Below are 24,182 nucleotides of genomic sequence, written 5' to 3'. Positions count from 1 at the left end.
CAGGTTAACTCAACATATTTTTCCCTCATGTTTTTTATTTTTTAATCTAACATGGCAATTATTATAGATGAACTCTATTCGGAAGTGATTTTGATGAAAACAAAAAAAAAATGTGTGGCGATACGATCACAATATTAACTCATAAAAACATTACATAAACAGCAAACAAAACCGCTAACATGGATAAAAGGCTGAAAATATAAGTGGCCTACTGGGATTGCAAAAAAATATGATGTTATAAATATCTGGGGAATCTTTAAGACAATTATCTTTATTCTGGCAAATATGACCAACATAATTACATGTACCCACTATTATTGCTACAGAAGCTGCCACTGAGTATTCCATTCTGGGCCTAGGATCCTTTTGTGGTTGTTATAATTACAGAGGAAAATAAGTAACGACAAACTACAATGAATAAATGATGTGTGAAATGGCCCATTAGCCTTACAGTTTCTGGCAGATGTGCTGCTATAGGATAGTGTAGTCTTTTAAATCAAATGCTCTTTGTTTGGGTGTTTGCTTTACCTTCCAATTTTATGCGGGGATACGAAACGTGTCAAACAAGCTCCTCTTTTGCCTCCTGTCTGAGGCTGTAATTTTTTCAATAAATTTAGACAATTAATTTTACCAATCGCCTCTCTTCCGGCTTCAGTGGGGATCAGCTGTGACTACAGTTTTTATTTGTTATGTGCCTGGGACTAATTTCCATCAGATCTCTGGCCTCACTAGTTCTACTTATGTGAGAGAGTTACTAACATTTTTTTTAACACCTTTTCTTTAAATATACAAAGCTAAATGAGGAACACAATGCCATTCTGTAAAGCATCTGTGAAATTTTCTTTGCCAAGAAAACCCATGTTATATACAGTTTAAAGTAAAAATACAAACAAAATGAAAAAAGCTGGGGCATTATTTTTTAATAATGCCCTTTGTTTGGGGAGAAATGGCAACAGGTCACAGGGGCAGGCTAAGCCGACCGCTCTAGGCCACCCAGCTGGTCACCTCACACCACCTGCACAGGTATGAATGAACACACGCACCCCCGCCATGCACAGTGACACTATGGGGGGTGGGAAGGACAGTGCAGAGACACATATCGGTGGTGGGAGCAAGACAGCCAGGACTAGGTGTAGGCAGTAGAGGTAACTGCATGGTGCACCACCACTGTTGTGCCCTAGGCAGGTGTCTCCTCTGCCTACCCCTAGTTTTGGCCCAGATAGGTCAGGTTTAAAAATCCTACTTGCAAGTCGGAGTGTAACACAATGATCTAAAAAACAAAAGTGCCAAAATAAATAAAGGTGCCAAATCAGGTACTGCACTGCCGGAAGTGGTAGGCAGTAGCCATACTGTAGGTCAAATGGGCATTCCACATTGTTGAAATAGTTCCTCCAATACCTAGAACAAGTTTCCAGTAGAAAAGATGCTTGTGGATGAAGAAACAACATTAATGGCTGAATGTATATATGGCTTTGATTTGGAACATGTTGGAAGTATTGAGAAAACTCATCTTAGCTCTACAAGAAATAGAAACAGAAAAATAGAAACAGAACGAAAACAGAATAATGAAGTCAAAAGAAGAAACAATTGTCTACTACCTGTATAGGCAAGTTTATGATGGTCTTGTTTTTAGAGCGCATGAGGATTGCAAGCCATTAGTTATCAACTTTAGTCAAGTCAGTGCAAGGATACTGTATATACACTTAGAATAAATAGCATCAGTCTGGGAACATTTTGTTTTCGCTATTTAAACATATTCCAAACAGTCACTAAATTGTAGATTGTATAAAACCTTTATTTATACAAATGTACAGAGATCACTACAATCTGAATGTCTTAAGATTGCTGTAGAAAGGGGTAGTTCACATTTAAATTAACTTTCAGTTTTATGTACGCAGATATGTACAGATACAATTTGCAACTAACTGGTCTTCATTTTTTTTATTGGTTTTAGAATTATGCTTTTTTTACTTAGTATCTCTCCAGTTTAGAATTTCAGCATCTTTCTGGTTACTAGGGTCCCTAGCAGCCAAGTGGTGGTTTGAATGGCAGACTAGAATGAATAGGAGAAGGCCTGGATAAAAAGATTGCAAGCTGAAAAGTATAAATATCAGGTAAATGCTAAGAATATGACATTCTGATAACATAGTGAACAGCCCATTAAATGTCAGATGGATAAAACCATCTATTCTTCAAAAAGAAATCGTATTACAATTTTCCTGCAGATTTTTTGGCATCGTTAATTATTCTGTACATGAAAGAAAAGAAAAAGAGAAGGTCATCGTATTCTCCTTTATAATCCTTCTGTAATATAATAGTGTGATAGTCTATCATAAAATAGTAAATGGCTTCAATAGTAGAAAGGTAAGTATTAGGTGTTCCCTTCTGATGGCGCCAGAAGCATGTCTTTCTTTCCATTAATTCCACTTGCTGGAGACCTGTAGGGAAAAAAACAACTTATTTAAAGGGATAGTGTTTTATCTGGGAAAAGAACATACTGATGCTCTACTTTAATAGAAACAATTGTTATCAATGGGATGATTTGTATCTCTGCAGTATTATCTCTCATCAATCAAAACCTATGACAAACAGTGCTCTTCCATTTTATGACAAGCACCAAGCTAAAATTTGCACAAATTGTTGAGAGTTTTTTAAGTTTGTAAATTTGAAAATTCAAGTTTTTTTTTTAATTCAAAAATTCCATATTAATAAATAAGCAAGCATTTAAAATGAGAGTTTATTTGACTATAGCAAATAACTTGAATTCACAAGCTGTACAATTGATAAATAAGCAAATAAACAAGTGTTGTTATTTATCGATAATACTTAGTTTAAAAAAATAATCCAATATGACAAAGTTTGTTTAAAATAAAAAATGTAATCAAGCATCTCAGATTATATATATATATATAATATAATAATATATAAAACTAATTTCAACAAATCAGCACTGTAAGGAATAATAATCCCATGTACAAAAAAAAAAGATTTGTGCCAAAGCCACTAACACTTTGGGGCAGATTTATCAAACTGTAAGTAGCCTCTAACCACAGGAAAATTCACCCACTTTCTATTCATTCCAGTGAGATTTTTACAAGTACATTTATCAGTCGGTGAAAGTTAGAGTTCACCATTTGATAAACACACTTCTAAAAATCCTATAGGAATGAACAGAAAGTGGAGCTGAGTAAGGTTGATGGTTGCGCTAAACAGGCATGCAGTAACCCAACTTCAATTAGTTATAGCGAGTTCTGGTTTGGGGGTTTATGTTATGGATTTAATATTTTAAGATAAGAGTTGAAACGTCCCTGAGCAATTTAAATGAGACACAATGAAACACTAAGGGGCTGATTTACTAAATTTGTTTTTGGCTGGCTTTGAAAGTCATGTAAACTCGACATGGTATGAATTCAAATTAAACTCGATTGTTGTATTTATAAAACGTCACAATAACACTTAAATCATTCCCATGGAAATTTCAAGTCTACATTCGAAAATCCCAAATTTTTGGAGCCAAAAGTATTAACTCGAAAAATTAGATTTTTTTTATTTTTTTTTTCCTCAAACAGGAATCGCTCCAGCAGCCATTTTAGGACCAATGTCGCTCATTCTTGAAAAACAATAATGTGTTTAAGTTTCACTTGAAACTGGGCGAAATAGAAAATTTAGGGGATTACCTTCCCCTTGAAACTGGGTGAAACAGAAAGCAATATTGGGATTAACTTCTCCTTGAAAATGTGTCAAGGACAGGCAGTCACTGACTATTCTATTCCTCTACTATTCTAACCCTCCATAGGACTCGATGGTACTCAACAAATCAAACCTATCAATTTTTTTATTTTTTTTAAAATTAAACATTAATAAATCACAAATTATTATTTTCAAAAAAATTGAGTACTGGCAAAAACCCATTTGTAAAACTTGAAAATATCTAGAAGTAAAAAAAAAAACAAAAAAAAACCAAAACTTTCTTTTGCTTAGTAACATTTGCTGCTTAGTAACATTTTTGCTTTCATTGGTCATACTATAGGCTTTTTGAGGCACAAATAACTATGCAATGTAATTCTGTTGGCATTTTTGATTATGGGTCATGGATGGCTATGTAACATGCTTTGAACACTTTAGTGTAAAGATGATTAAAATATGGGCTATTCATGGTATGCTACACCTTGCAATTCAGCCAGATTCTGATACTATCATAGATGGTGTAATTTATTATAAATAAAATTGCATGCAGGTCACATAACAACTACAGCATTTAGAGACTAGCTATCGGATGGCCACTGCGCTTACACAGTAGCAGGAAAACCCCACATTCCTGTTTCTGCAAATTTCTTCTGTCTATGATATGTTTAATTATGCCAAATGGCTGCCTTAAACTTGGCTTATCAACTATGAAGAACTATTCAAATCCAACCAGCACTTTCAACTGATGCTGCTTTACAGAGTTACTAAAGGGCAGAAAGTAGTCAGAAATCCACACTTCCCTTTCCCTAATGCAGCAAGGATGAATGGAGCAGGTAGGCAACGGTTACCAAATGGATGGTGGGATGCTACAACCCTCCTGTAAACTGGCCCTGTTATAAATTACTACAGTTAAACAAGCAGATCGCAGCTGCTAGGGTTACTCATTATTCCTCGACTTTGCATTTGAATAAAGACTTGGTTACAAATTAAATATTTAAATTATTTTTAAGTAAACTTAAGGTATAGAGATCCAAATTACAGAATTCCCTTATCCAGAAAACCCCAGGTCCTGAGTATCCTGGATAATGGGTCCCATACCTGTAGTTTAAATAGAAAATCTATTCCAGTTTGGTAAGATTCTCTAATAGGTCGCGCTTTTCAGGATACAAATTATTTGTTGGTTAAGTATTCATTTTGCTGCTTCTGGTTTATATGAAGGTGAATGTAATGTAGACTCCCTGCATTGTAGCATACACATGGATAAAGTGATAGTATAAAAGAATATGATTTATGGTGATGATGATGGAGAGACTATTTCTACATAATTATGGCACACTATATAGGACCTTTTGTAGGATATATGTAGCACAAGATATTGTGCACACTGATCCCTGAATTATATGTGTGTATTGTATGTGCTGCTATTGACCAGTACGTTGACAATTAAATTCATGTTCACTTTCCTTAAATGATTAGGAACACTAGTACTGTTCACTATAAACACACTGTATGCCCTAGCCCTTGGGTTATGGCACATAGATTAAGAGAATCTTTGTCTGGGGAGTTATTTAGTTCTCTATTTACAGCCACATAAAGACTGACTATTTTGAAATTACCATCTACTTGTTATTTCATTTTTATATAGTTAAATAATATATTTTAGCTCAGTTTCTGTAGTCATAGTGTAATAGTGCAAAACTGTTATTAGTAAAGAATTTGAGGTATTTGTTAAAGTGGAGAAATGTTTAAGTAACTGCATGTTTTCACATATGTGAGGAGAGTTGTGAAAATAAATCCCTTTTGCCTTCTGCAGATTTTCATTTCCAGAATTCTTTTTACTTGTATGGTTTTAAGGACAAGGAAAGGCTAAGTCACTTGGGGGTGCCAAAATGTTAGGCACCCCCCACCCCAAGTGACTTTAATCGCCTACCTTGTACCCCGGGCTGGTGCCCCTGTTAGGAGAAAACAGCACCAGCCCGGGGTACCTGAAGCGATGCGCTTCCTGCTGCCGGCAAATTCCGGGGACCGGCGCATGCGCATTAGAGTGAAAAGCTGACTTCTCTGTTAAAGTTCGGCTTTTTCACTATACTGCGCATGTGTGCGCAAGCGAAGCAGGAAGCGCTACAGCTACCCCGGGTAAAAGGTAGGCGATTTAATTCACTTGGGGGTGCCTAACATTTTGGCACCCCCAAATGACTTAGCCTTTCCTTCTCCTTTAAGTACAAATGTAACATCACATTTCAACCCAATATGTAAATGCTATCCTTACAATATATGCATATTTAACAAAAAAAACACTGCGAGTGTCCTCATATTGTCAGTCCATCACATGCCCAGTTGAGTGGGCTCTCACTGCCCCTGCCATTTTGCTTGAAAAATAGAGAAAAACAGATTAAAAGAGAAGGAAAGTCACTTGGGGGTGCCAAAATGTTAGGCACCCCCAAGTGACTTTAATCACTTACCTTGTACTCTGGGCTGGTGCCCTTGTTAGGAGAGAACAGCACCAGCCCGGGGTAGCTGCAGCGCTTCCTCCTTCCTGCTTCGCTCGCGCGCACATGCGCAGTAGAGTGAAAAAGCCGAGCTTTAACAGAGAAGTCGGCTTTTCACTCTAATGCGCATGCGCTGGTCCCGGGAATTTGCCGGCAAAACAAAGCAAGAAGAAGGAAGCGCTGGCTACAGGTACCCCGGGCTGGTGCTGTTTTCTCTTAACAGGGGCACCAGCCCGGGGTACAAGGTAAGCGATTAAAGTCACTTGGGGTGGAGGGTGCCTAACATTTTGGCACCCCCAAGTGACTTAGCCTTTCCTTGTCCTTTAATACAAATGAGGACAGGATGTTCTGCATCCTCCCCTTTATGTTAACAAAAGGTGCATGTGACACGAAGGGGCATATTTATTATAGTGTGTAAGCCAACATCACCAATGATGTTGTCCATAGCAACCAATCTGATCTTTTGTTTTTGAACTTGTAGGTGACTGTTCAAGTCTTATTGCCAATAGTGTGAAAGCCAACATCACCCATGATATTACCATAGCAACCAACATAAAGAAAAATCTTCAGCACACCACTTACATACATGTTCTCAAAGGGTGCTTGACTTCCACAGCCACTCCCAAGCCTTTTTTCCATGTATCTTTGCAAAGGGGATTGCCCATAGCAACCAATTATAAATAAACCCTTAATTGTGCTGGGGTGCAGTATCCCATAGCAACCAATAAAATATTTGTTTTTAAACAGGTGACCAGTAAATGCTACCTGCTGATTGGTGGCTATTGGCTATTCCATCTTGGCAAGCCTTTTATTACCTATCCCCAGTAGGATGTATTCTAAGCAACACTTCAGCTGGACCTCATTATAAATTTGCTATGGTTTTTTGTATTACTGCAGTTCCCATTCTTGCTATTTTCAGCCTACAAAGAATGCTACCTTGTTTTCAGGATCACTGATCCCAACAACCTGTGAAGATTTAATTTTCTTGTTGTGTTTTTTATTTTTAATTGCTTTTTTTATTTTCTGTCCATGTCATATTAATTCTTTTGCTCCTGGTTGTTACCTGAAGGGTACAAAACCAAAATAACAAAGAATAAAACAAACAGTAATGGCAAATTAGCACAAAATACTGCTGTCTACATCATCCTACTCCACTACCTTTCAGATATTACAACACAACAGCTTACTGGACTTAGAATTGTTTTTTTCCAGTTGAATTTGGGATGCGTAGAAGTGAGTTTTTAGTTTTATAATTCCAATTACGAGAAACAAATCAAATTTCCTGTACAGAAAAGGAATGTGTTAGGGACATGTCAGAACCACTTTAACACCCGTCCAATATAAATAACAGGAAGGGGCAAAACTTCAGTGGATAATGAATCTGTGAGCCAGATGGCAAAGTAGGGGACTGTACAGATGCCCCTCTGTTTGAAGCGCAGATCATACACCCAGCTTGTTACTATTTACAGCAAGAATACTCTGACATCATTAACAAACATAACTTCAAAGGAAAGTGAGATAAACTACTTAAATTAAAAGTTACTTTACTTACAGTTACATCATCAAAAACACTGAATGATTTATTACTCAACTGCAACAACACCCATAAGTTCTTCCTAACATGCCACAGAACAGTCAGTGGAAGTCCCCAGGATACCTAGGTCATTCATTATCCACAAGAAAAAAAATGAAATAAATAAAAAGAAAATAAATGAAATGATGACATTTCAAATTAGTCCAAGCAAATATGACAACCAAACTGTATATAAAATTAATTGTGCCCATGTTCCTATTTAACAGATGATTTTACATACTTTAAACTTGTTGGTACCTAAATACGTTTTTACCATTTTTTCCTTTAATGTCATTTTAGGGACATTTGTGCTTCAGGACAACATATGCTTTTTAAATATGCCTGAACCAGTGAATCATTACACTTGTGTGACAAAATGTGTTTCTAGATACACAATAAAAAAAACAACACATTTTCACAATAAAGAGAGAAGCAGCAAGCATATTGTTTTAAAGACATGACATGAACAAAGCCCATACCTTTCAAGACATGCCAAGGCAAGACTTTAGATTTGTATACAGCAAAAACCAATAGGAGTACAAAAGATTTTTTAAAACACTTCACAGGCAGGCTAGAGTGAAGGGTTACATTTGTGAAAAACACAAATTTTAAAGGAGAAGGAAAGGTAAAAACTAATATTTATCAGAAAGGTCTATGTAAAGACAGCCATAAGCACTTACAGCGATGCTGCACTGGTTCCTCTATGAAAATAAACACAGGATTTCTTGTCTCTTTTGTTGTAAATATTATGTTCCAGTGTCTGACTTCCTCTCTCAGAAACAGCCTTAATTCTTGGGGCCAGAGTCTGCGCAGTTCTCTCCTCTCTCTTGCTCCCCCTCCCACCAGAATGCTGAGAACTCTCTCCCCCCTCCCTTAGGAATGAGTGATCTGAGCTATAACGGCTAGAAATTGCAGGAAGGAAGCTGCCTAAAATGGCAGCTGCTATCTTAAGCAAAAGGAGAAAGCTTCTAAAGCTCTTTACTCAGGTATGGTAATGGTTTCTGCAGAATAAATATATTGTTCTAGGTGGCAACCTATTGGCAGTAAAATGCCAAAATGACTTTCCTTCTCCTTTAAACCAATGGCTCAATATGCCTTTCTGCTACAAACTGCAATTGGTTAATACATTCAGGGGGGGTTTTACAAAATCTCCATAAACTGACAAACTTGGTATTTTTTACTCTTATGCTCAACATGCCCTCTAAAGAAACATTAGACAAACAGAAATCTTTATAATACTTTGACACCATATAAGCACAAGATAAAGTTTTTTTTTTTACATATACATAGTTAAGTTGAAAAAAAGTCCATAGTTCAACCCCTCCAAAGGAATCCCAGTGCACGGATCTACCTACACACACTTACCAACCTATCTATATACTCACATATACAAACTATACCAATACTAATAGTATATTTTAGTATAATAATAGCTTGGATATTATGCTTGCTTAAGAAATCCCCCAAGCCACTCTTAAAGTGCAAAGAATTTTTTTAATTCTTTTAAAACTAGCTTTATAGGAAATCCCAATTTGAGTTGCCAAGTTTTATATTCAATTTTGAGATTTTTTTTTTTCAATTGAGAAATGTAGGAAATTCAAGGTTTTGTCATGATATTCACCTTTGGGGCAGATTTACCAAAATGTGAGTATAACGCTTAATACATAAAAACTCACCCATGTTCTATTCATTCCTATGGGATTCTTAAAAGCTTATTTATCAAATTGTGATTTCTAACTTTCACCCATTTATAAATACACTTCTAAAATTCCCATAGGAATGAATAGAATATGGGTGAGTTTTTCTATATATTAAGCTCTAAACTCAGAATTTGATAGATGTGCCCCTAAATGTCTGAGGTTTAACCAACAGAACAAACTGCTATTCTCATGGTGTTCCCAAACTGTCCAACATGAGTCCCTTGCAAACTAAATACAAAATTTGATTCTAAAGATTTCTCCTGCTAGCTCTTGGCCACAACAGCAATATGTTTAAATGAATTTAATAATTGCCTGTATGCAATTTAGTTCATATATCAACTCCAGTTGTGGTTTCTGCATCTGCAAACCCTTAATAGTAATACAGCCCCTAAAACCATACATTTTTTTTTTTTTAGAAAGTACATTCTAGGAATTAAAAATGGGTAAATAGTATAAGTCCTTCTAAACAAAATTTTTGCTAAATTAGCTATAAAACATTTCTGAAAAACTTGAGCTTGGCATTCTGTATGTTCCATGTTATATCCCACATGCTCTGGAACAGAAAGACAAAACATCATAAATATGAATTCTACTGCCCTTCTTCTGAATCTTTTGAATAAGCTATTCCTCTATAGTATATTATCCTCTATAGTATATTATCCAAATTATGTGACACAAAGAAGCTTACTTATCAGAATTTGAATGTCACTTCAAAAAAACTCAAAACTTGACAAAACTCGAATGCTTGCTTGCTTACTTATTCAAATCTAAAAAAAGTTAATAAAACTAAAAAAAAGAAACTTGAAGGCATGAAATTTGTATTCTACTCATCATTGCAATGGGTCTACGAACTATTGAAATAGTAAAAAAAAAACTTGAATAAAAAAAAAATAAATCACTTAAAATATTTGACTTCAACATAAACTCGCAAGCATTTAGATGCCAAAGTTCTATCTGATTTTTTAAAAAAACAGTTGCCACCAAATAAACATTTTGAAACTTCTTAAACAAACCCATTTTACAAAGTTGAAGATCCAGCCTGAAGAGCTGTGGAAATCAGTCAACAAAAAGGGGATTTATAATAGAGGGATTATTTATTTTTTTTCTTTACAGGTATGGGACCCCTTATCCAGAAAGCTCCAAATTACGGAAAGCCAGTCTCCCATAGACTCCATTTTAATCAAATAATTCAGAATTTTAAAACTGATTTCCTTTTCTCTGTAGTAATAAAACAGTACCTTGTAATTTATCCCAACTAAGATATAATTAATCCTTATTGGATGCAAAGCAATCCTATTGGGTTTAATTAATGTTTTATTGATTTTTTAGCAGACTTATGGAGATCCAAATTATGGAAAGTCCTCTTATCCGGAATACCCTTTGTCCCGAGCATTCTGGATAACAGGTCCTATACCTGTATTTAATTTTTTGGGATGGTGACTGTTCCTTATTGAAAGGAATGGCTTTCCTAGTAGCTACATATGCAGACTGTCAATACTAACCATCTCTAATGTATAACCATTTTATTATATTTGCTTTCAGAATTGTGCTTAAATATTACCGTCCTATGAAAGATTAGCATTTTGACAGCAGCACCATTAAAGTTGTAAAATGTGAGGCCAATCACATTGGTTCTCATGTAGCTGGGCAGGGTGTACCCATTCACTATGCATTCCTATAGAGAAGTACATTTTAGTTCCCTTACCCAGATCTCAGGATTCCCTTATGGGGATATAGGACAACTGGATGGTGCATAAATGATGCTGTCTAGTTGCCCTAAGATCTGCAGATATGATTAGAGTAGTCTTTTATGAGCCTATGTAAAATCTACTATGCTGACATTTAAAGTAAAAGTATACCCCTCTTTTTGATATGAGCTTCTCCAGTAAATAAAACAGTGCATAAACACTATATGAACCTCCAAAAATATACATTTTTTTTTATGCAGACTCTAACTGGTTTCACAGATTCATAGAAAACCATAATACGCATACTAATCATTTTCTAACCCAACCTGAGGCAACTGCTTCCTTATCTTGTTTCAATATGAAAGTGATGGATTCTGGGACCTGACACCCTTCTGATTTTTATAGTGGGTGGTGACAAGATTTCTAAACAACAGTGGGTTAAAGTGAAGAAAAGGATACAAGACACTGTGACCCTAAGTGGGGTTAGGAAAAGGTACGTTTGTGTAACATGGTTTTCTTTAAATCTCTGGAATCCGGTACATCTATAAAAAAAACAAAAAACATTAATACTGATTTTTGAAAATTTAGATAGTGTTTATGCACTTATTCTAAAAGGGGTATATTTTCCCTTTGAGTACTTTTGTATTCATGCTTTTACATGTGGTGGCACTTAGTTTTTAAGCCATTAACTGAAACCTTTATGGCCTGGAAACAGGAGGCACTTGGGTGTCTGTTCAGTCAATGGTGCCCTTCCTGTTCTGCAAAAGAACAATGTTTTACAATTAAATGGTTACATTTTAAGATCCACCTTTTTTACATTTGCAATATGCAGTAAGTTTTGTGTAATCCCAAGTATTTATATGAATAACACTGAGCTTTTTTATGTTCAGAAACAAATTCCTATCTTACAGAACTCAACCACTAGAAATAACACTATTAAGGTTTTTCAAACAGGTTTAAAGGGGTGTAGTTTATGTTACCCAGAGGAAAGTTAGCAGATATGTCATCAGTATCCTCCTTTTGCCTGTTAGCAGTCAAACACAAAGACAATCTTTCCTTCACTTCATCAATCTTTTGCTTAATTTACACGTGCTGCAGTCAATGCAAGGATTGTAATTGTACATTTAACTCAACAATCATATTTAACAGAAACACCCAACTATTAACATTTTAAGTCCTAGCAGAATTTTGCATTTCATTTGCACCTAGTTCCAGTAACTTTGAGCTTTTATTCAAGTTCTAAATTTGTTAATTCCTTTCCTGTAACAAGGATATAAGGCTCAAAATACCAACTTTGTTTCAAAAATGCAATTTAAAAAAAAAAAATATATATAGGGATATATATCAGAAACATTTTATCTAATGTCTGAAAATCCATGTGATACAGAATGCCCCATGCCTCCTGAATACACCAATACCAGATATAAACAGTTTAATGGAGATTTCTAAACTCTGATAGATCAAAAATACATTTTAAAAGCACCAATACAGAAATCAGCACACTTAAGATTCCAAGGATAAAAAATTCTGACAATACTTTTACCCAAAAAATATATTTTTGAAAACAAATACACAATTGTAATAATGCAAACTGGGTAAATGTGTCTTTCTACTCCAAGCTACCATCCCCGTAGGCAGAGGCTGATTTTTTTTCTTTAGGGAGGCTAAAAGAGGACAAATTTTCACTCAAACACAATATGTTTAGGATGGCTACGAAAAAGTCTCGACAATTTGCGTAAATCGTAATGGCTACGAAAAAGTCGCGACAATTTATGAAAAAGTCGTAACGGCCACGAAAAAGTCGTGACAATTTACGAAAAAAAATCGCAAAATACCGATCATTATGAAAAAAACGCATTCGGACACCATCGGAGCGTTTGTGGATTAGTAAATGTGCCCCTAAGTATACACATTTATATGATATTTTTTGTGCTTATCTTATTTGTGCTTCACTGTGCTTTTTCCCGCTGCCCCCAGATCTGCCTGTGTATCACCTGCCTTTCCACAATCAACTCCTCTCAATTCCATATTCTTTACATTTATGCTCTCCTTATATGTATACCCACTTTTTTCTCTGATCCCATTTCTTCCTCTTCTGTTTAACACTGTTCTGCCCGTTTTCATTTTTCCTATCTACTCTATTCCAACATCTTTTTTCACAAAAAACCCAAAATATTCCTGATTACTGACCTGCTAGTGCAAAGGGTGTTTCAAGATGGTTGTGGTGCTGACAGTAATTATTAGATAGCTATAGTCACATGTGTGAAAACCATCATGGGGGGTGAACAGACTGCATGTCTGGCTACATTAAACATTTCTGACCACAGGTTAAGTATTTTCTTTCCTATCTGCTACAGATTGCTTTTTCCATAAAATTGGCTAGAGGGAGGTTCAAAGTTCACCATCCAACCAATTCCTCACAACTGTACTGGGATTTTAAGGACAAAAGATGCAAGTCGGAAGCTCTAGGAGATGTAAGAGGAGACAGTTGGACTGTTCCGGGTGTTTCATTTAAGCAGACACACAGTTACTGTCCCACTTAACATATTTCTGACACAATCAGCTGGCTGTAGCTTCCCCCGCCCCCCAGCTAGATACAGACTTTGCAACAAAGGAGTAGCAATATTTTATTTCTTCATTATTTTTTTTAAGTGTCAGGCTGGTTTGGGGAGACTTTGAACCCTTTTGAGTCTGTTTGAAGCATCACACCATTACAGTACCCAAAAACCTCAAAAGGAGCATATATATATATATATATATATATATATATATATATATATATATATATATATTGGCTTCATTGTAACAAATTGAATACAGGTATAGGATCTGTTATCTTAAAGGTGAACCACCCCTTTAAGTCTGCTAAAAATCATTTAAACATTAAATAAAGCCAATAGGATTGTTTTGCCAATATGGATTCATGCAGCTTTGTTAGCCTTAAATACTAGGTACTGTTTTATTATTACAGAGAGGGAAAAAAGCAAAGATATCCTTTATAACAATTAGAATTATTTTGAGTTAAATGGAGACGACCTTCTTGTAATTCATACCTTTCTGAATAAGAGTTTTCTATAACTGTACTCTAAATGCCATATACATAATGCCTGTTCTGAGTTCTGACTGTAAGCCAGCTGATAATGTCTGCACCTGTGCTGATTATGTTTACTAGTTGAACATATTTTCCATTGTGATCATAAACCCCGATGTGGCTGCATTTCAAATCTTCAAACTTTTTATGGAGAAGAACCACACCAACTGAAAATGACTGAGTTGCCAGCATTTTGTGTTGCCAGCTAAAATTTCAGCACCAGGGGAAAAAGGAAATTCTTTGCATACAAAGAAGCCTGTGATGATCAAAGTTTATTAAGATTAACTTTGCCAAATGCTATGTTGATCTGAAATATCTTATCAATATATCCTAAAATAAAAGTATGGAAATAGTTTATAACAAGCTGTAGGCATCCACATTGTTGTTCACATATGGAGATGTGAAGAAAGAGTGGATGTCTCTATGCCATTGTTTATTTATTTGGACAAAAATAGCAGCACTTATGATCCCTATGCCATCCCCTCTAAATTCAGCATGTGGTTTTAGTCATGGCAGATAAACTTTAATCATTATTGCAAGCTTTTAACAATTGAAATTGTTACATTATCAGCATTAGATAAACAAAATTTTTCTCTGAATACATGTTAAGTTTCATAGTCATACCATTTTGAATTGACCAGATGTTCATAGGCTTGCCCATAAGGTTGAGCAGTTATGGTAGACTACACAGAATGTATACAACACTATTTATCTACCTGCATTTAATCTATTGTATTGGATTATGTACTTGAACCCTTCTTCCCAGGCTCTTCTTTCCTCATAAAATAACTATTCCGGGTGAAGAGTGCTCTTCAAATCCCTGCTATATAATAATGGGGCTTTATGTAATCTGTCTTCTACAGAAGAGCGAATTTAAGCTATATGGATTGTTAAAGATCCCTACATTTAGTTTAGCATGATTTCTGGTTGGTTTCTCAACAATCAGGGACATAAAACTGTTATGTAGCAAGTTTATAACCCGGTTTCCATTAACTATCTTGGCAGTACTGCTTTCTTAGTCAGTATTAGAGTAATGCAATTTACATAGTTTTTCCCCCAATCAAAGCTATTGTGCTGTTAATCAACTGCTAATGTAATGAGTTTTGTGAAACAAAATTATTTTTTAGTGTGAATAAAATGTATAGCCCACTCCAGATACCTTGTGCTTCGGTTTAAACAATAATACTTAACTCTGGAGCGCCCTCCAGACCAGCAGACAAAGGGGGAGGGATTGTCATTATGGACAAAGAAAAATATATAGAGGAATGTGAGAAATTATTAGGAGATAAGTGTACATACAAAAAATTAAAACAGGATCCAGGACAAGTTTTTAAAAGGAAACTTGAAATAATGATAAATAGAGCAGAGGGTACAGGAGCCATAACAAAGAAGGAGAAAGAATTCATAATGGTAGAATACCCTAGGTTACCAGTCTTCTATATAAACCCGAAAATTCATAAGGATTTAAAACATCCCCCAGGGCGACCAATTATATCGGGGATTGACTCTCTGACTAGTAATTTATCTCAGTTCTTAGACATTAAGTTGCAGAACTATGTGAAAGAACTACCTTCATATTTACAGAACTTTAGACGTTAAAAGTCTATATACATCAAACACAACCATGGGCTAACAGCAGTAAAACACTATTTAATAAGAGATGAGAATATAGAGCCAACACTAAAGGAGTTTATTGCAGATGGAACAGAGTTCATATTGGGTCATAATTATTTCTGGTTTAATAATGAATTTTACCTGCAGATGTGTGGCACCGCCATGGGGACACAGGTCACCCCCAGCCATGCCAACTTTTTCATGGGGATGTGGGAAGAAAACTCCCTGAAAGGCTGGAAGGCGAGCCTCTCCCTGTGGCGGCGCTACATAGATGATATTATTATAATTTGGAAGGGGACAGAAGATGAGCTCAAAAGGTTTGTCTCTCACCTTAATGATATGAACCTAATATTTGATTTAACCTATAGCTCGGAAAGAGTCGGCTATTTGGAGTTTTTTTCATAAAAGAAAAAAAAAATTGAAAATTTGCTCCAAAACTTTTTTAAACTGGTTGATGTTAAAGGAACAGTAACGCCAAAAATGAAAGTGTATTAAAGTATTTAAACTATAATGTACTGTTACCCTGCACTGGTAAAGTTGTGTATTTGCTAAAGTAACAGAACTATAGCTTATATAAATAAGCTGCTGTGTAGCCATGGGGGCAGCCATTCAACCTGGAAAAAAGGAGAAAAGGCACAGGTTACATAGCAGATAAGCTCTGTAGAATATAATGGGGCTTTATCTGTTATCTGCTGTGTGCCTGTGCCTTTTCTCCTTTGAATGGCTGCCCCCGGGACTACACAGCAGCTTTGTTTATATAAACTATAGTAGTCTTTCTGAGGCAAACACACCAAGTGTACCAGCACAGGGCAACAGTACATAATATCATAATTATTTTTATACACTTTCATTTTTTGGTGTTACTGTTCCTTTAACAACTATGTGATGGCCTCTAGCAATCATGATCCCTTATGGCTAAAAAATATACCTTATGGCAAGTTTTGTAGAATTAAGAAAAATTGCAGTGAAGAATCTGATTTTAAAGATCAAACAAAGATATTAAGTGATAGATTTAAACAAAGAGGATACAAACAAAGAGTTTGTGAGAGCAAGGGGGAAGTGACAAAGATTGATAGAGGAGATCTATTAGAGTATAGCAACAAAGGAAAGGAGAATACAGCAACAGATAGGATAGATTTTATTACACAATATACCCCCGCAATCAAAGAAAATAATAAAGAAACATTGGGGAGTTTTACAGCTAGATAAGAAATTGTTTTCCCAATTACCAAAAGAACCAAGAGTAATATTTAAAAGGGCAACAAATGTAAAACGAAGAATTACACATAGCTGTATACCACCCCCCCCCCCCCCCCCAAAAAAGAATAAACTATGTGGGGATCTAGCGGGGTACTATCCATGCTCCTTATGCAAATCCTGTAAATATGGTGTTAAGGTAAAAACATTTCAATCGAGAGTGATGGAAGAGGAGAAGTTTGAAATAGAAACATTAATAAAATGCACAACAAATAATGTGATCTATATACTGGAATGCCCATGTGGCTTGCAGTATGTAGGCAAAACTAATCGTACTATAAGGGAAAGATTGGGAGAACATGTGAACAACATTAAAAAAAAACATCAGTGTTGGTCTGTAAGTATATGCACAATTGGTTAAGGATAAAAGGAAGTCACGGAAGAGTGTGAAATACGGAAATTCACCTATTTAAATAGACACGAACTTTAAACACTTTGAAGTGGATTGTATTTATGTGTTTTCACAGAAAAGTTAAGTAAATTTGGTAGTGGTGTTCACAAGATTTGTTTTGGATATAAACATGTTTGGAGGGGTGATTATTAATATCATATTACTGTATTACGCTATATATATATTTTTTAATTTAATCCCATAAGACCTCATCTGGGAAGTCTGGACAGAGGAGGGCGCTCCAGAGTTAAGTATTATAATGAATTTTGTAACCACATCGCCACCTGCTGGTCAGTTCCTCCGACTGTATTGTCGGAGAAGGTAAACCAAAAACTGACGAGATCTTGCTCTCATCAGAAAGTGATAGGAAAGCCCATTGGAGGCTTCTAATTTCTGAGCCGAGCTTCATCACAGTCAAGTTATCCTCTGTATAGTTGGCAACTCCAGCGCTTATGCGATTCAAATCTACCACCGGTAATTCACACTGACACCAATGCAAAGGTATATTCTGACATTTTTTTTACCCATTCCATATAACATTAAGCGCAGGCGACAGAAGTTCCATGTGTAATTCACATGTGATGCTTGCTCTCAACGAATATTTAGCTACCAATGGCTCAACACTCTCTACATTACATAGTTTTTTTATTTATTTATCCAGCAAATACAAATATACTATTTTTTGTCAAAAATTTATTTTTTGATATGAAACGATTTTAACGAGAGTCATGAATGACATTTGAACTCGTGCTGTGTAAACATGTGGCCTCTAGCCCTATTACAGCTTCAATGGATACACTCATGGCTACAAAGCAGTTTGTTTATATAAAATTGTAGTGATTCTAAAGCAAACATGTGGCATAGTGGTTTGTTGTAATGTATGTATGAACTGGCTGCAGTAACTGTTGAAGTGCTGTAGAGTATTTTGATATATAATATAGTAGTTGACACAAACAAACCAGTGCTGCAAGTATCTCCGTGACCACTTAGCACTCGAATAACAGAACTCTACAATTTTGGATAGTGTCTCTCAATTTATTTAAATATGGACACAGTCCACAATATCAAGCAATGTTTCAAGCTATTGTGTGCTTTCCAATAAATGATAAAGGCTTATCATGGCCTGGAATGTTTGTGGATATATAATGAACAATGACAATAACTAAAGAAGTCATGTAATCGTCACTATATAAAATAGGCCCATCAACTGTTGTGAAATGTGAAAATATTTTCTCTGGTTAAAAATATTTTTTTGACCAATAAATCAAACTTTTTTTTTTTTTTTTTTTTTTTAAGAGTGACATAAGTAGCAAACATTACAGTTTATCCACATTTTTTTTTTCTTACCTTGAAGGCGCTCATCTGATATTATTTTGTTTGTCTGGTTCCATGTACTGTCAATAAAGATGAGTTTCTTTAAAAAATGCATAGGTTTCTTCTCCTCAACACCTTCATTTTTGCTTTTGTCATACTGTTGAGAACATTTTGGACGCTTGAGAGATGGTTCACAAGAGGAATCATTTTGCATATCACCAGAACCTCTTATGTACAGTAGGCTATCACTGAGAGAGACTGAATCTGGACCAGGAAATACAAGGACTACCTAGAAAGAAAACAGGGGGAATATTTATTTTGAACAATAACATGTTTTGTGTGTAATGTACTCGATAGTACTGAGAATAAAAAGGTAAGTTTGCATTAGATGAAGTAAAGGAGACAAAGGTAAGATAGCATTAAAGTAGCAGAAACATATCACTTGAGTCACTTAACCCTGATGCTGTTGCTATAGCTTCGATCAGACATTGATCCATACAGCAACTGGCTTTCAAGCCAGTCAGAGGTACCTGAATATGTAGCAAATACATTAATATGTATGGAAATCTCTAGATATATAGGTGAGAATCTAGACTCCAATTGATCTTTTTTTTTTTTTTTTATTATTATCTGAATAGTCATCCTCCATGGATACTGGTAACTTTGTCACTTAGACAAAGTTTAAATATTTGGTCACACAAAAGAGAAAAAAACTGCCAGAGCTAGAATTCAACCCAAGTGATTCCTTTTGAACAAATGTTGCAATTGTAAGCTCATGTTAGTGTCCTACACTGCCTACTGTGTACTAAATATTAAAGTACATGTAAAATCATTAAACCCTTAGTAACAATTTGCATTTTATGTGACTGAGTGGTAGAATAGGCTGGTGCCTGGATAAAACAACAACTACAAACAAGGCCAAAGGATAAGTATATTTTATTAACTATTTTTTCCAAAGTAAGGGTTGTTTATTTAACCATTGTGATTTCATTTTGTCATAGATCTTGCTTTTTGATGCGATAAATAGCAACATTTGGTGTGCAGTTAGATTCCCCTCTGTTTGAGAAGGGTGGGGTTTAATTAGTTGCATTCCCTGAGACTCCTGTGGAACTTGCAGTTAAAAACACAGCAGTTTGAGACAAGGTAAAAAAGTTATTATAAATTATTCTCAATATGTTTCCTGTTTTTTTGCACTGTACCTGGGATAATGACTGTACTGTGGTGGACATTAGCATGTGTGAAGAAGATGGGAGTGTAAACTCTGAAATGGCAGTTCTAGATGAGGCTAATCTTTCTAACAGACAAGATACCAGCCTTGCTAGTAGTTGTGGAGAGGAGATCAGGGCTAGGCCTAGACAGATTGTGGTTATAGGAGAGTCAATTATTAGGAAACCGGATAGGGTAATCTGTTGTCCGGATTGCTACAACCAAAAAAAATGGAAGTCTTCCTGGTGCCAGGGACAGGGTTCGGCCTGTGGATGATTGTGCAGACAAAATATTGGGTGGGGGTTGGCATGATCCAACTGTCTTGGTCCATATGGAAAATTGAGCACTTCAAATTATTTTTTAAAATAGCCCCCACCAGTGCTACGTCACCTGGACCGGAAAGGAGCTCCCGGTCCAGAACAACTCGCTCATTATGCACATGTGCGACATAAGCGTTTGAGGTGCATCCACCACGCCTACGTCAGATGCATGCGCATAAGGGAGGATGGAACAACCTAGGTCTTTGTCAGGCAAAGACACAGCATAAGGTATGGTGAACAGAAATATTCATTATTCAGAAAACCCCAGATCCCAAATGCTCCCATCCCCTAATGCAAGTTTCATAATGCACCAAAAGCTACTCACCTCATGTTTTTGATCTTGATATTGCGGAACACACGGATAAGTATAAACTGTAACATCCTCATGCGCTAACAGTTTTGCATGAACAGCTGTGCTTTTCCCATCTGTTTCATTTGGATGTTTAATAATATCAATTTTCAAGGGAAGCTTTAAAAAATAATAAAAGAATAAACAAAATATCAATTTTATAGTTCTCTTTAAAGGGGCAGTTCAACGAATAGTGCTTGTGCCAAACATACTTTTTGCCTATTGTTTTAATCACAATCTTTTTTTATTTCTTGAGCTAAACAGAAAAATTGCTACCCCATGCTTGGTCCTGGCGAGGTATCTAATTAGATTACCAGTGCACAGATAATTCCCTGCATAATGGACTCCTCTTAATAAAACATTCACAACAAAGGGAGGTAGGTTGTATACTGGTAATCTTATTACCTACCAAACAGCAATAGCCTCAATTTAATGCCTATTCACTGAATACGATGGTATAATTGTCCTTTTTTTATATACTGAAGTGACTGCAGAAGATCTCTAACTGGATCTTTGCTTTTTCTTGCTTTTTAAAAACCGCATGCACAGCAAGGAAGGGGTGTCAGAGCAAGTAATGAATGATATTTGTGCATATAAAAGTTGTTATAATTATTCTGCACATGCAAAAGTGCAACATTCTAGGGACCCCCCAGTGATTGTATTCATTCACTTGATACCCCAGGCTGGTGCTTCTGTTAGCAAAAAAATGCACCAGCCCATGGTACATGCAGGCCAGAGATCCTCTTCCATTCTTTCTTTGTGCATGTGTAGTAGATTGAAAAGCCACACTTTGACAAGTGACTCTTCTGTGCATGCACAGGCCTCAGGATTGCAGCAAAAGGTGAAGAAAGAAAGAGGATCGCTTGCCTTGTCCCCTGGGCTTGTGCAATTTTCTGCTAAAAGGAGCACCTAATATTTTGGCAGCCTGCAGTTATGCCACCTTTCCTTCTCATTTAAATTATTCAAAACAATTATAGAATAGATTGTTGACCTTTACAACTGGAATTTCATCTGATGGAACAGATTCTACTGGCACAAAGCACGTGTAGCAATAGAACATTCTTGAACTGTTACACTTTGGACACTTGGACCGCCCTTTCTTCTGTGCAATTTCTAGAACTCTTTGAGATGACAGCTTTAGGTTCTGCAGCAGATTGTTTTCCAGGGAGGTGCCATCATGAAATCTTTCAAAGGAGCTTGAATGTTTTTTTTCTTGCAAGCAGCTTTCACTTTTTTCATGTGACATCTTGATAGATAGAAAGAAAGTAAGAATGCATGTCATATTCAGTAGTCCAAACTGAAGTGCATACAGATGAAATTAAAATAAAGTTACATTTCAATTAAGTGTTTGACATTTTTGGTAAAGAAGTGCAAGTCTAACTCTTCTCTCATTGTAGCTGTCTGAGTGCTACTCCTATTAGTTTCCTTTGGATAATATACAGGCACATTCTTTCAAGACTCAGATGGGATGGTAATACATAAAGCAGAATAGTGATTCATGAGCTGTCAGTGTTCAAAAAGAAATCTGAGGGTAGGAAGAGTGTTAACTGAGTCTTTCTGAGTTGAATGAACATTCAACATTTTTTATCACAAATAATAAACTGAAGACAAACATAAGCCTTTCAGTAGACATTCTAATCAACCTCCTAATTAGGTGCTAGCTGCTTCACAAGTTACTTAACCAAATAAAGGTGGCCATACACTGGCCGATTGTAGCTGCCAATATCGGTCCTTTGGACCGATTCAGCAGCTTATTGGCCTGTGTAGGGGCAGGAATGAAGGCAGGTTAAAAGATTTAAGGTGGCCACACACGTGGCGATTTTAGATCGTTCCCCCCCTCCACATACGTTCAGGGCTGAAATTGTCGGATTTCTACCTCCTTCTGCTGATTCAGCCCTGAAGGTAGATTTTGCTCAGGCGCCTTCAATGGCGCCCGATCAAAATCTTTTAAACCGCTTGATTGGCGAGTCAACCGATATCTGCAGTCTTCTGCGATATCTGTCGCCTCGCCGACTTGCCATACACACACCGAATATCATACGAAACAAGGTTTCGTACAATATCATTAATGCGTGTATGGCCAGCTTTAGTCGGATCGGGGACCGCATCGGCTCCCGTTATAATTCGATTGTTTGGCCCAAGGGCCTACATTTTCCCAATAAAGCCCACCCGTAGGTGGGGATACCGGGGGAAGATCCGCTTGCTTGGCGACCTCGCTAAACGAGTGGATCTTAAGGTGTATGGCCACCTTTAGATATAGATTGTAAGCTCTACGGGGCAGGGACCTCCATCCTCTTGTGTCTTTGACTCTTATTGCAACTGTATCTTGTATTTATTTATTTGTATTTATTGTTATACTTTGTATTTATCTATTATCTTAATAATCCCGTTTGTATGTATGTATGTATGTATTCTACTGTATAGCGCTGCGTAAATAAGTAGCTCAAATTAAGAGCCAAAACCTTGTTCTGTCCTAATATACAAACCTACTGGATAAAGATTCCAACCAAATCATTGTACCAGATACAAAAATTTGTTTCTTTTTTAGACTATCACCTTGACAGCCCCCATAAACAGCTTTAACTCAATGTCATGTTTCAAGGATGAAGGCAAATTACCTGAAAATCCCAATTCCCTCCCAGGAAACCTGGTTTTAGGCAATATTTAAAACAGCCCTAACTACTGATCTATCTCTGTATGTTGACACCTGTTTACAGGGTAACCCTTTTGAAATAAAAAAATAACAAAAGTGGTATAAAGGTGATACCTTTATTGGCTAACTAAGATAACCATAGCAAGCTTTCAGATCATTTTAGTTCCTTTTTCAAGCTGATTACCTGTTGACACCTCTAACCCTGTACAAACTGAGCTCCAGGCTTGCTTCTCTGGTCCCAAAGATACAGATATTTGAATACAAACTCCACCTGCAGCAGGCTATGAACAAGGCCAGTTCTCCATGTAACTATCAGCAGACCTTGTGAGCAGGGTGCCACATACAACACCCCCGCACCCTGCCTTTGGCCTATAATAATGTTGGTTGTTCCATTGGCTTTTAGACACAGGAAGAAGGGGGTCGCGCTAATATGACGTTGAGAGGACCCCAAACTTTTTTATTCTGGAATTGACCAAGAAAAGTAAAAGGTACCCCCCTGGTTCGTAGTATAGTGTGGATGGGCAAAACGAACTCACAGTTAAGGGTGATATGAGGGAACACATAAAACCTCACATGGATTCCAATTCATTAGTTTAACTGGCTAAATTACTTTACTGATACAACATTACAGACATATAAGCGTAACGCCCAACAGCCCCGCTTGTCTGGGAGCGCTTTTTAAATGTCCCGCAACGCTGTTTAAATGATCAGTTCCTCACCTCCTAAAGGCCAGCTTTCCCAAAGTCTCATCACCTCCCGCGAGATAAGACTGGAGGTCGCGTATTCAGCTACGCTTTATTTCTCTAGCCAGTCAGGGAAGCGAAGAGAAAAGTGGGAGGGCTTTGTTGCC

General features: G+C 36.4%; 2 protein-coding genes across 4 annotated transcripts in view; one reads left to right on the top strand and one right to left on the bottom strand.

Annotated features, from left to right (window-relative positions):
* LOC100490887 (NAD(P) transhydrogenase, mitochondrial) overlaps positions 1-15,382 on the top strand; it is a 67,205-nt gene extending 51,823 nt beyond the window's left edge. Inside the window, exon 23 of the mRNA XM_004912605.3 lies at positions 13,495-15,382. The gene's annotated coding sequence lies outside the window, so the exon portion shown is untranslated. The remainder of the gene's footprint in view (positions 1-13,494) is intronic.
* On the bottom strand, positions 1,775-24,138 carry dtwd1 (DTW domain containing 1). 3 transcript variants are annotated; one of them, XM_018092112.2, is made up of 5 exons: positions 23,517-23,721; positions 21,671-21,925; positions 20,656-20,799; positions 18,838-19,093; positions 1,775-2,438 (listed from the first exon to the last, which is right to left on the bottom strand). In XM_018092112.2, exons 2-5 carry the CDS (start codon positions 21,923-21,925, stop codon positions 2,209-2,211), a joined length of 885 nt encoding a protein of 294 aa, XP_017947601.1. In that variant the 5' UTR covers positions 23,517-23,721; the 3' UTR covers positions 1,775-2,208.
* Positions 24,139-24,182: the final 44 nt, after the last annotated feature.

Source organism: Xenopus tropicalis, chromosome 3 (assembly GCF_000004195.4).
Source record: "Xenopus tropicalis strain Nigerian chromosome 3, UCB_Xtro_10.0, whole genome shotgun sequence".
NCBI lineage: Eukaryota > Metazoa > Chordata > Amphibia > Anura > Pipidae > Xenopus > Xenopus tropicalis.
Note: the sequence above shows the minus strand (reverse complement) of the source record. Positions and strands in the feature narration are given on the sequence as shown.